The sequence below is a fragment of the Atta colombica genome, unplaced genomic scaffold (genome assembly GCF_001594045.1).
Source record: "Atta colombica isolate Treedump-2 unplaced genomic scaffold, Acol1.0 scaffold233, whole genome shotgun sequence".
In the NCBI taxonomy this organism is placed as follows: Eukaryota; Metazoa; Arthropoda; class Insecta; order Hymenoptera; family Formicidae; genus Atta; species Atta colombica.
Genome location: NW_017259331.1, coordinates 559,120 through 573,376, shown reverse-complemented (window position 1 = coordinate 573,376; position 14,257 = coordinate 559,120). Strand labels below are relative to the sequence as shown.

The window sequence follows — 14,257 nt, the reverse complement described above, 5'->3', positions numbered from 1 at the left end:
ATATATATATATATATATAGATAAAAATTATTGAAATTTTAACTAAAGATATGAGAATATTCTTGGAAAAGCATGAGAACATTCTCGAAATGTTTTTCGAGGATTTATTTTAACAAATTCGCGGTACAAAATATTTTTACAATATATTGCACAAAAATTTTTATATCGTGTCACAGCAATTTTCTCAGTGTAGCATAAAGCAATATCTTGTATGAAGCACAACACATATATCGCGCTACACATCGCATACATAATGTCGCGTTTGCCTAGTCTTTTAAAATAGCACAAATGTACTTGGTGATTTTGAATTATCTACTATTATAACGTTCATTCCAACTTACAAATTAATTACAAGATTAAAAGAATAAAAACTATTAAAAGAATAAAAAAATGAGAAATGTTAGTGACATCTTTCTCTGAACAAAAGCTTTTTAAAAAGAGAGAAAAGAAGAGAAAGAAAGAGAGAGAGAGAGAGAGAGAGAGAGAGAGAGAGAGAGAGAGAGAGTGTATGAGAGGGTGAGAGAATAAAAGAGAAAAGAGAGAGAAAGGTATTGATTTGTTGTATCTATGCATTAAAATAGGGTTGTCATAAATTTTTCATTGTAAAATTTTTCCTTGATTTCCAAGCAAAATTTCATGATTTTCCTTGATACTTTCAATAATATTAAAAAATTTTTTGTATTTTAGTCCCGATGTGAAAATCATTAAATATATTTTAAAAGTTAAAAGAACAATTTAACACGAGAACGTGAGAAAAATTACTATTCATGTTGCTGGCACTGCTTTTATTTAATTGTTGAGTTGACAGTACTTCAAAATTGCGATGATGACGCAAACTTAAACTTTTTTAAAGCCAAAAATTTTCATTCTTCAGAAAATTTAGTAAAGTTCCTAAACTTTTCCTGTTCTCAATTTTCATGACATTTCACAAATTTCTAGTTTTGATACAATAAAGTTGGATCCTATAAAGTTGGAAATGGTGGATCGCTCGATCCAATTCCAAATCCCCGCATCATTGTATTTTCCACGGAATACTTGGAATGCGTACCGATAGCTGCAGTCCGAAACGAAATCAGCGCACGGTTCTCCTAGAGAGAAGTTTCGCAAAGTGTCAGAGCAGTCAGAGCAAATTTTGTTGTTACGAAATCGACGAATCTTTGCCACGAAGTTACACTTTGACCTCGCTGAAAATCGTTGAGTTTTACGGAATAGCAAAGAAGATTTAAAAGCGCAAACGAGTTTCCACATAGGAAATCGCATGTGGGAAAATATAAAATTTGTGTTCCATCGTAATCGTTATCTAAATGATAGGATTTTATGAGATGCCCAGAGCTTTTACGTAAGCATCTATAAGCGTTTACGAAGCAGAAGTTATATTCATTACGTATGCGAAATATCGAACAAGCTCGGAAATATAATAATTTGCTGGAGTCGCATTCATGTCGAAAACTTGCAAACATTCCAATGATATCAAGAATATACAATCAAAAGTATTGTTTCTATTTATTTATGTAAGATTTTCATATAAGTTTTTAAGTTGTTTAGAAAATTTACTTAACAAACTTATTATTATACTCAGTGAACTTTATTGACGATGTTTATTTTGAAAGGAATTTCTGAATAACTCTAATTTTTTCCTCTCCTTCGTATGAAATGAGAATTTAAAAATCGCGAGATTCAAATATTTCAATGAGCTAAAAAAAAAACAAATTATGTATTAATATTATGTATTAATGTATTATTTGCATTATAAAAATACAGTGATTTTTCTCAACTTTCAAATGTGTATAAGTTATAATATACAAAATAAATCTATATATAGATGTTAAATCTAGAACTATTTTCACCATTAATGTATAATAATATGGTATTGCTGAATTTGATATAATATTAACAATATTTACATTGCAAACGAGAGGATGCATTGCGTTAATGCACTTTCAATTAAACGAAAGAGTTGCAGTAAGAGTGTATGCGTGCAATGAGATTGAAAATAATACTTATTATGGTCAACAAATTCAAAATTTCTTCGTATATAATTTTTGTGATAAATCATGTAATATCGTTTAAAATCCGTTTTATTTGTGGAATAAATAATTATGATTGTAATCTTGATATTTAAATAATAAATCGTTGGACTCTAGCAAACAATGTAGCATTTAAAGAAATTTATTAAACATACTGCGAATCGTTTTAAGCAATGTTTTAAGCAATTATTTCCAAAAAAAAAAGAATTTTTAAAAAATTCCAGTCTTAAAATTTTGTAATAATAAGATATACAAGATGTTCAACAAGAGATTTAATATTATATTTTAGATGTTAAATATATATATGTATACTTTTTACATAACGATCCTTGTAAGTAGGCTTTTGAATAATAATTAAAATAACAGATAAAAAAGTTAAATTTCTTATCATGTTTTTATTGTTAAGTTTCACAAAAACTTCTAAATTTAATTGGCAAATTTATTAAATAATAAATCTGTTAAGTAAATTTTCCATATTCGAAATGTGATATATGTTGCAAAATTTACAAAAACCAGATACAAATTGTGGTATTAGAAATTAAATAACTCAGATGAGACTGTAATACTAACACAAAATATTATTTAATAGACAATTATATACATTATTTTAAAAGAGCCAAACTAAAAAAAGACGAAACGGAGAACAGAAATGTTTGAATTATATTTCGTTTAAGTTTGTATGTCTCGATAACCGAAGTTATACTAAGCTAAAAGTTCTTAGAATTCCTGCGGCAAAGAATATTTCAGAAAACTTAATTAATTGTTTCACCACGCGAAAGGCCGTCCGACAGCCTGTCTACAAAACGATCTGTCTAGCCCTTCTGGCATTTTCTGCACACTTCAAGGAAAACATTTAGTTTGCGATAAAGCTTCCAATTGTATGTATTTAGCGGATTATCTCTCTGCGAAAATTTAAAGATACCAGCAGAAATATTCAGTGAATGTTCCTGTGGATTCCGGATTTCGTGTATGCCATAAAATTTTGTATCAACAAATGAAAAGATCGCATCAAGTAATATACTTTATAATATAAGTTATACATAAGTTAAGATTACTACTATCAAACAAAAAGACTGTTACTAAATAAGTTTGCTAAATAAGATATTAAGAATTATCTCTGTTAAACTTTTCGGTTTTGATTTGTCTTTCTTTAATTCTTTTGTCAGAATCTCTGAAATGTTTCTTATCAGAAGAATTACTGAGAATATACGTAATTCTTTTGTCATGGAAAAACATAGCTAAGAGGATTCGTTCTGAATACAAAATAATGACGAAATCAATTTCTGTTGTTTGTTTCTTAGATTTATTCCTCGATTGTGTGTGTGAAATTCGCAATTGTTTCTTTTTTTAACAATGGAAAAAAATGTATCTTTGGAATTTGATTATTGTGTTTAATTAATACTAATAATAAATAGGACGATTTATGATTTCACTGATTTACATTTAATTTAATGAAATATTTAAAGAATAATACGTAAAAAAAGTTTAAAAAGAGATAAGATTAAATATATGTACAGAAAATATATATAAAACATAAAAAAATATATTTAATTTTCTTCTTTTATATTTTTTATGCATTTTGAAATAAATTCTCACAATTGTAAATCAATCCTATAAAACTATATTTAATGTATGTTAAATCACATAATTTAAACAAAGCGACAATTATAATATCATACTTTTATATAAATAATACCATTTTCCTGCTCCTAATTAAAAAAGATGATGGAATGATCACTGATGGAAAAAATTAATAAAATCACAATTATTCTACAAAGTGTGAATATTAGAATTGGAATATGCCATTACAGTATAATTCATTACTCACATGTGTTTCCATGACGATTTCTTGGATTATTGTCCGTCAAATGAGTTTTCTTCTTGCAGCTGTGATTTTTTTGATCTTCAGAACAGTTCGCTCTGAAAATATATTATGCATTAATTAATCATTGATATCATCCAATATTATATTGTCTAATAAAAAATATTGTCTAATATCGTAAAAAAAGGAGAAAGAAAGACGTTGCTTTCCTTTTATAACACGGTTGGTTATCATTGTTGCCGCTGTTCGTAACATTGTATCAATATTTTTAATTATTTCGAGACAATAATTTTTGGACTATTAATCATGTTAGAATAGAATGTTAATTAATCATTATGTGGTTAATAAGCTTATACGATGGAAAGCACATGTGATAGATCATGTTTTTGTCATGTACCTATAAAGGAATGCTTTGACGGAACTTCAATCTTCTACACAAAAACAGGGCATTTACTATCGAATTTGATATCTACAACAGCAGGCTTTGACAATATTTTGATAAAAGCATTTCACACTAAATCGATGATACTCGACCGATTTAACTGATAAATATTTATACATTATAAAAAGGCAATTTTTTATGTCGGTATTCTTATTAATAAAATTCTTAATAATATTAAAATTATTAATAATATTAGGTGTGGGAAAAAGTTCGTGGCGTTTTTCCCGTTAAATGGCATTAAAAAAACGCCATGAACTTTTTCCCACACCTAATATAGATGTATAATTGCACAACAGCAATAATATTTCTTATGAATTGATAGAGTAAAAATATCAATAAAAAATATTATCGATATTTAATCTTTGTATTATTAAAACAAGTTTAATGTAGAAATTTATTATAAAAATAGAAGCAATCAAAACAAAATGTATTATTATATTCTTTATTATTCTATTAATAGACATACATTTATACGAAAGTTCATTACGAAAGTAATGGTCGTTTAGGTTGATGAACAATCAAATGAGAGAATCAATGAAATCTCGTATCGACGATATCTGAAATGGCCTAACACACCCTTGTTTGTTTTCTAATTAATTGTGTATTAGTAGGTCAGACAATCAATACTTCTTTTTCTTTTATAATACTACGCCTTTCCAGTCTATTATCCAGATACCATAATCATTAGTCGATCGAGAAACCGAAGTTGACAACAACCACGGAATTTCGCAACTTGTTCGAGTCATCAAGGATATCGAAGTATCCATTACATTATTACAGGATAGTAGTATCTGACGTATCAGTTCGGCCTTTGTAGATAATAGACACAAGGTATCGTTCCTGCAAGTTAATGAAATGGATAAGTTAAAAAATAAAATAAATTACTCGTTAGATAAACGTAAATACATAAACGTTCATTAGGACATAGTTTCTGTGTATTAATTTACTGTTAAATTTAATTATCAAATTTGTATTAACAGTACTTGATGGAATGAAGCTAGAAAGCAACACAGTACAAACTTTAGAATAACTAAATTAAATGTAAATAGTTTGCCAATTAATATCCGCGAATTTATTGGCAATGCGGATTATTTGACATTGTTCGCATATTGCGTCTTCAGCTATTTGCAGGGTTAGCAAGTAATGCGTTATTTGTAACGTTGTTATCGTTACAAGTTACTTTTTTCAGTAACGAATGGATAACAATCTTACATTTTCTTCTGAGTAACGGTTCTTCTGGATAACGCAATTACATTTTTGGGGTAACGGTAATGATTTTATTAGTTACTTTTATCGTTACTTTATTTCTAACTGTGTAAAAGTTTAGTCGTAAAACTCTAGAAAACAGAGATGAAACATTAATTAATTGGCTGTTTAAATCACGCGATCACGCCTTTTTTCATTCTACTCATGTATAGATTAATTCAGATATAATCTTTACAGTATATTTAATTTCTTAAAATAAAATTTTTTTGTCTCACAAATTAAATATATGCATATAATGCAAATTTCAAACAATACTTTTTTTATTATATATAATTTTACCTTTAGAGTATTCACGATGAATTTATATCTTGTTTCTTTTCTTCGAAATACTGCATCTGGCTAAATAATTCTTTCTATTCTTTCCTTCTTTTTAAATATATAATTTCACAAATGTTTTTTAAAGATGTTAAAATATATACAATATAAGAATTTATTCATAATTTTGTATATTTGCAAAAATTGGAAATTAATCCACATACAAACGATCCATCATGCACGATAAATAATAAAAGAAAATTATATATATTAAGAGTTAAACGTATAATTTAAAATTTAAAGATATCTTATTAAATACGAAAAATTATTAATACGAAAAATAAATTTATTTAAGTATAAAAATTACAAAAAATGCAGTATATTAATGTGATATGACAGCATCTATTTCATTCAAGAAAATAACGCACAATGTTTACTATAGATATATATTTTTTGAGCTCTAATTACTAAAAAATAGAATTTTGACATCTTTTTTACATTTATCACAAAAATCTGCACATAATATGCATATAATATTCTATTAGAATATCAAGAAAAGAAAGAAACGAAAAAATAATTCGTTATATTTTGAGTAACGATAACTGTAATGAATTACTTTTGCAAATCAATAACGAGTAATGGGAACGAGTTATTTTTTAGGAAAAAGAACGGTTATGGTAACGAGTATTCTTTTTATAAGGTAACGTTGCCAACACAGGCTTTTCGCATGCATAAATGCATACTAACTTTACATGCATTAATACAAGGTTATCGAAAGAGTCATCAATGGTTGATTAAAAGCAGACTATAATAATCCATTCGCGAGCAACGGATTGTGGACATTTCACGTCATAAACGGATTGATAAATTTAAATATCAAGGATATGTCATGTGACGTCGGCTATACGTTGCATTATCGATTACATTGCCCTCCAAATGGTTATCTCCGCGATACATTGTTAACCGTTATGTCAAATTTGTCAAGCTCGACAGGATCAAATTTATCGACCGAGAATGTAACTCGGACAATAAATCACGGAGCTCATACATGAAGTATACTCAAGTCGCATTAGATCTAATTTACATTTTTTTGATTGCGGCTGCTATATATAAAATATAAAAATTATGTATTTAATGTTCTTATTTTGTATTTTTTCTTTCTTCTTGAAATTATGACGTATGTTAAATTACATAATTTAACTTTATAAAAATATTGTGCGTACTGTATGTTATTCATTCAATTATAAATTTTTCATTCAAATATAAATTTTTATGAGGACCATATATGAAGTCTATAATAGTATATTAATGTATTTTTTCATGAATTTTTAAAATTTCTTTGTACACATATAAACAATATATGTAAATATAACTGAGTTAAAAGTTGCATTGTCTGCTAAAAATTCGGGTAGATATATACCCGTGTGTTTTTCACGTTTAATCGATCGATGCGCATTCAACGCGACATAATGCATGATTACTATTGAAATAGATTAGCATTGCGGTTTCGAGAGTCTCGAGAGGTGTTCGAGTGTCGGAGGCATTCGAGTGAGATTTTACGAAAATTCCCAATTACCGGCAACAAAAATATCCCACAATATTGAACAATGGCGCATGTATTCGGTTAAATTAAAATAAACGTAATTTGCGGATATAAAATAATGATAAGGCCAACAGCGTGGATGATCAAACAATTATGAAAAAAGCCCTTCCGCCGAGACGACGCTTAGAAAGTCAATTATACTATCATGGGAATTGTGGGAATTGTTCATAGTCTCCTAATGAGCTTAAATTGAGATCTCGCGTTTTCTACAAACGTATCTCAAGCAAAAATTCAATTAAAGCTAAGTAAAATTACTTTTTTATTTTGTATATACCTTTTGCGTGATGTGGGTTTTTTTATAATACAAGATAGTTATATTACTTAGAATAAAAAGAGTAAGAAATGATTATATTTTTTATTATAAGTATCCAAGTACATTATCTTTATTTATAACACCAAGTTTTTAGTAAAAGTATCAATTATTTTTATGAGAAACTTTGCTTAAGGATATTGAGTTCTGAGGAATGTCGCTTTCTGTTATAATTATAAATTTATTAAGTAATTTCGCGAAGTAAATAAAGAGGAATGGAAGAATATAAACGAAATAGTATTTGAATAATTAAATATTGCAGTTTGAGAGAGACATATTAGAATGTATGGAAATCTCATACTTTCGGTGCATTGAAGATATTTACACATTTAAATAAATGTAAAGAAAATATTAACTTTAATATTTTTCGCATCACTCTGGATTATGATTGAAAGTTCTTGAGTAGAAACCCTGATTTAAAGGTTAGATAATAAACTAAAAGATATCTTCAGTTCAATTGCATCTCAATTGCATCTCGTGTGCCCTATTTCACTAATTTAGTACTTAGTATTTCACTTCACCGCTCTGTACTTCATTTAATTTACGTGAAAATGTCAATTCCTCTCGTGATGAAAGTTCTCTTCTTTTGATGATAAAGAAGCCGCAATTTAACATAATCTTTTTACTTCTCAAATATGCATACTGATTTTATGCTGTATAATGAATATTTATTACTGATATTCAATTAGAAAAATATTTTATGGATAAAAAAATAATTCAAAAATTTAAATATTAATATATTATCATCAACAATAAAGATATATAATATAGAAGATAACAAAAAATGTGATTTTAAAAATTATATAAAATAAAAAGAAGATATTATAAGGAAGAGCTTCTAGATTATGTTGTATATATGTAATAATAACGTATACATTAGTTGAGAGATTCAGCTTATCAGAAAATGAGATGAACGTATATATTTGTAGGTAATTCGCTTTGTGGTCCGTTGGATGCAACATAGGGAAACTAGCGATGTCAGTTGATATAGAAATAATAAGAGGACACATTGCGATATCGATGCTTGAATGTTGAGAATAAAAATTACAGTTGTAGAAATTTTAATGCAAGAGAAAGAACAAATTCGATAATGCAAGTAAAGAGCCTGTATTAGTTTGGAAATCAAGATTTCATTATTTCTTTCTTGCACCGATAAACTAAAATTCCGATTTAAAAATTAAATTTTTGTCGATTCGTAAAACTAAGAAAATTTTGATAAAGCTATAATTCTGGAAAGATATTTTCTATACTGTACTTTAAAAACTCGTTATTAATGATAAGAGATATAAGAAATCTAAGAAAAATTTTCAAATTATTCATATATAAATACGCATGGAAATACGTTATATGTATATAAAATAAAAACTGTTCAGTAAAAATTTATCATTCAAATATCTCATATTCTTATCACAAAACTTATTAGTTTCACTTCAGTAGACTGAATGTTCTATTGGAAACGAAGAATCGCGTTGCTCATTTATGTTATGTGAAGCGATCCTGAGCTTTCATATTCTTGTTATGGTAATCTTTTCCCCACAAATATTGATGTCACGTCTGTAACGATGCAAAACAAGATTTCGTGAGTTTAATGAGGTTTAAGTTAATCCCACTTAAGACACAAAGATATTTTATATATATAAGTTTCCGTATAATATCCTTATGTATGACTCTAGCATTATGCATCAGCGCGTTGAATAGAGGGATTGAAGGAGCGAGAAAATCGCTAAAGTTCTTAAATTTGCATCAGTCCAAGATCAGCAGTTTAATTGCGAATTTACTAATATAAATCCTCTAGTGAAACGCTAACCTTATTTCTCCTGAAGTTTCTTTGATTGCCGAGCTTTTTTACTTGATTTTTGCGCAATTTACATAAGGTAAGGTTCCGCATGATATCGTTCGTTAAACGGATTTTTCTCGTTTAATCTTTCAAAAAACGTGATTTAAACAAGAAGTTTCTACTAGCCAAATATACCAATTATTGGTATATCAATTTGTTGGAAAGAAAAATATCGAAGGGAAAAGTGTCTCTTGTAATATTACAATAGTAGGAAAAATCGTTAAGGACACCCGCGGGATCTTTTCAACTTGCCTCTGCTCTGGTCCACATACCTGATGACCTATTTCAGATCGTGTCACGCGACGAAAGCCCAGAAGTGTGTCCCGTTCGCGGCTTCGTAAATCCACTCGTTGAATAAGTGGATATTTATTTGTGATTTTATGTTCTGCTTTTGTGCTGCTCGTTGTGCTCCTATTGATCGATTGCTTGGAGAGTATTGTTGCAAATGAATTCATATTACATGCTAAGCTAATGTCCAACAAGTTGTTTCCTGCTGTTCGCTATTGAAATGCTGCTTTTTCAGTTATAGTATGCAAATATATAGTACTGATGAATCGATACCTTTGTTACTGGTCATGGATATGCTCTGTTATGCTTTAACAGATTTTAAATGAATTTTATAAAATGATTAATAAATATATAGAGAAAAGAGAAATATGCATTATGCTGTCTATTATAATAATAAAGCTATAGATAAAAATTTTTATTCGTACTTTGTACATTATATGTATGCATTATATGTTGCATTATTATATAATCCTTTATTTCTAATTGAACAGTGCAGAAATTATGAATGTAATCATGTAGATATTTATTTCTCTGATTTTATAATTTAACTTTTAAAATTTGAATTCTTTATATTATATATGCATTATATGTAATAAAAAAGAAATGATAGCTATATTGATATTAATTAAACGATGCAAAAATCTTAATAAATTATTAGCATTTTTTGACATTATTATTATAATTATTATTATAAACTAATTTCTCGCATTAAAAATTGTTGTATCTGTATACTAGAAATGATATTTACAGGGAACATTTATTTTATATAATTAGCTGTCTCTTTGAAGTAGCTTGAAATATTTCTCTTGGCAATGTCATTTGCAGCCTACAACCTCGTTATATAGATGTCTGAAAGAAAAAATATTAGATATTATTCCTAAGGGAGCAACAGAATATTCTAAGGTTATATTTTCTGTCAGATAACCTGTATACACGTTTTCGAGATAAATTCAAAATGCTCTTAGTATTGATTTTCCAGTTTTCATATGTATGTTCTATTCAAATACAGCAAAATAAAATCGACGGTTTCTTTCGTATTTCTTAAGAAAATTTCATTCTTTACATTGTATTTCTACATATCAACCAATAGTAACCAATTGTTTTTCTTTCTTATTATATATGATGTATACATGCATCATGTATAATAAATATGAAAAATTCAAATTTGAGAAATTTATATTATAAAATCCGAGAAATAAATGTAATTATATTTATAATAATTTGATATGTTTATTATTTTGCAAAAATTACAAAAAATACAAATAAATGATAAATGTATGTCAATCCTTCCCTAATATTTTTATTTAAAAAATGAGTTATTTTGTAAATCGGAAAAGATTTTCATCAAAATTCAATTTATCTAGCATAAAAAGATATGTTCTTTTTTTTTTATACGACTGTTTTATACGAAATATATCTGACGAGTCACAAAAATCGTGAATCGGTTCCAATCTTTTCTTCGTCAAATAAAGAATATATATCAGACTTTTCCAATCTTCCGAAATCGCTTCCGCATCGTATTTCCTGAATATCTTGCGGATATTCGAAAAGCCTGTGAAATATTTGCAACGTTTCTCAGAGGATTGATGCACATTTGCGGGAATTTACGCTCGTAAATAAGGACTTGAAATTGGTGCGTGCAATGAGTTGGTTGGCAGAAAATTTGCCGATTGTAAGAATAATAAAAGAATTCTATAGAGACGTTCACAGCGACAAATAAACACCCAATTGGGACATTACGGTGGCTAGTGAGATCATAAACCTTATCCAAGATAATATGATTCATATAACTTCGTCGACTCTTTCTCTACCGATTTCTCAAGGGCTTTGCAGAATTTCAATTCCGTTTGAAATTGCAGAAAGCTACAGAATATACGGGATGTCTCAAAGACGTCGAATAATGTAAACAAATAATATATAATCATCTACGTTGTAACAACAACTTTAATTAACTTTTAATAAAAAGAGATTAATATGGTGTTTTAATAGCTTTGAATAATTGAAAAACTTCGAAAGCTGCTTATTATATTTTTCTCAATTGAACGAGCTCATTATAATCTTTCTTGACCTTTCCCGTCTCCCCCCCCCTCCCTCGTAATTTTCTTATAAAGCTTTCTCATTAAATTAATAAGTTCGTGTTACGTTCGCTTTTTACTTGTGCCTTAATATTGAGTAAATTATTTGCGATCTTAATTTGAACAAGAAGTTCAGCACAACAAATGATAGACATGGCACGCGATACCGTAATTGTAAGCTGTCTTTTCTTAAAGATGTAATAATGCATGTTGTCTTTGATTATGTTTCGCTTGTATTCAATGAAGAGCAGAGACAAATATAATACTCGTCGTTGGCACCTACCCTCATTTCACAACGAAAAGTAATATGATTTCGGGTTACGCCTAGTTTAAACTTTCAGGTCTTCGCCAATTTCAACGCCCACGAGACGCTAGATTTGTTAATGATAAACCGCCCTTTCAGGTGCCTTCTCATAGAGTAAGCTCGTTAAGCACAGTTATTTTAAGAATCACTGGGTCACCCAACTGTAATCCAATCGTAATTATGCGGATGATTGTCATGATGTCGCGAATGGTTATTTACAGAACTCGGAAATTTCTTCTTGAATCACTCTCCTGGATTTTATTTTAATTCGCAACGTCAAAAATACTTGTTTAATATTTCATCAATAATTGAGAATAAAAAATTTAGTTCAATATGTGTCGGTAATAAATAATTTCGGCTTTTGAATAATAATCAAGAGGTACGAAATAATTATTATATGACGGTTTATTTTTATCTGCATATTAATATTTAAATAACCCAAACAACATAAAGCCTAAAATTGTGACGTAAGACGTCTTTTAGACACAAAAAACGTTTTATAAAGCGATTACTTTTTGTTGTCTGAAAAACCATGCATACAAATACATGTATGTGCTAGTCTGCTTTTAATTGTTATTGTGAAAAGAAGAACATTCCACGTCTCATTGAAATCCTCATAGAATATTCATGATTGTCCAATGCAATTCGCGGAAACAATTATTTAGCTTAGCTTAGCAGAAGCAACAAGGGAAATCTTTACAGTAAACTACAGCGAGGAAACAAACTTTTAGACAAAAGATAAACACGATGTTTTGCTAGTTGAATAATGTCAATGCTAAAATGAGAAAGCGAAACGAGAGGACGAGTTCGAGACATAAGTTGCAAGTTAATTGGCAACTAGCAATCTCATTGTCAGACACTAAGTGATAACAATCACTTTCAATGATTTAAGGTATACTATTCGACCAACTGAACACTTAGAACAAACAAGTTTTCGACTGGCAAATTAATTGCTCGTAGTTTCAATGTTCGCTTCGCTAATGAAAACAACAAGGACAGATGAAAGTTGAACTCATTAAAAAAGATCAATTTCTAGTTATTGGATAAAGTATAATCTTATTCCACAATTCCGATCGTGGCCTTCGTCATCTGTGTAACACGTTCTGTTATTTGGACAATGATAGGTCAAATCCTATTTCAATCGTTATTACTGCTGAAATTGCTGGACGAATAGAAAATATGAAATGACCCAAATTTTCTCGACAAGTGAGTTCAGTAGGCGCAGTCATTTATTATTTATTAAACCTCGACACAATGTCGTAATTTACCGGAGGAACTTTATGCGAAAGTTTAGGAGTTTCAACGTGCTTTTGCAAGTTGATTTAAAGAAGGTTTAGCAACTGCAAAGCTTTTCCGCTAAAAGCTCTCCATAGGTTGGTCGAGTTGGATAGATCCCTCGAGAGCTGAGAGGATAGAGAGGATAGAAGTATATCATTCTCTATGACTGAATAAATTTCATCATCAATAGTTGGTTTGCCACATAGGTATGCAACGCGTACAAATATTAGAGATACGAATTTGGAGCGCAATTATTTAAAGTTGTGGTATATTTAATTATTGACCAATATGATTCCCATTTCTCTTATTAAAATTTGTTAAACTATTATATATTATTATATATGTGTGATAATATTGTATATTATTATATATGTATAATGATTTATGCTACTACTGTTTTTAAATAAAGAAGTTTAAATATGTGATCAACTAGTCAGTCAGACGGATCAATACAATAAATTCATACAGTAATATTTCATCCAAGTATATATCCGTTAATACCTATTGGCACTTCAATCTTACAAATAGTTCTGGAGTACGTAATACAGTTAATCATTACTCGACAAAACGTCTAGCTTCATTTTGTTGGACTGTAACATTTGTTTGTATGGAGATTAAGTATAATTGAATCTAATAATCCGAATGATAACAATCAATTGCATGTGAGATCCTTCAAATTGAAGGATTTAACTTAAAAGCTTTGAGTATTAAATGATTCATTAAATAAAAATATTAAATATGTTTTATTGA

The 14,257-nt window shown here is 28.6% G+C and overlaps 1 protein-coding gene across 4 annotated transcripts in view; it reads right to left on the bottom strand.

Moving 5' to 3' along the window:
• The window catches only part of LOC108688437 (parathyroid hormone/parathyroid hormone-related peptide receptor-like), a 56,383-nt gene that overhangs the window by 19,362 nt on the left and 22,764 nt on the right, over window positions 1-14,257 (bottom strand). For all 4 annotated transcript variants that reach the window (XM_018194697.1, XM_018194699.1, XM_018194700.1 and 1 more), the window contains exon 2: window positions 3,856-3,947. In XM_018194697.1, coding sequence (XP_018050186.1) covers window positions 3,856-3,867 — 12 coding nt within the window. In that variant the 5' untranslated portion in view covers window positions 3,868-3,947. The remainder of the gene's footprint in view (window positions 1-3,855; window positions 3,948-14,257) is intronic.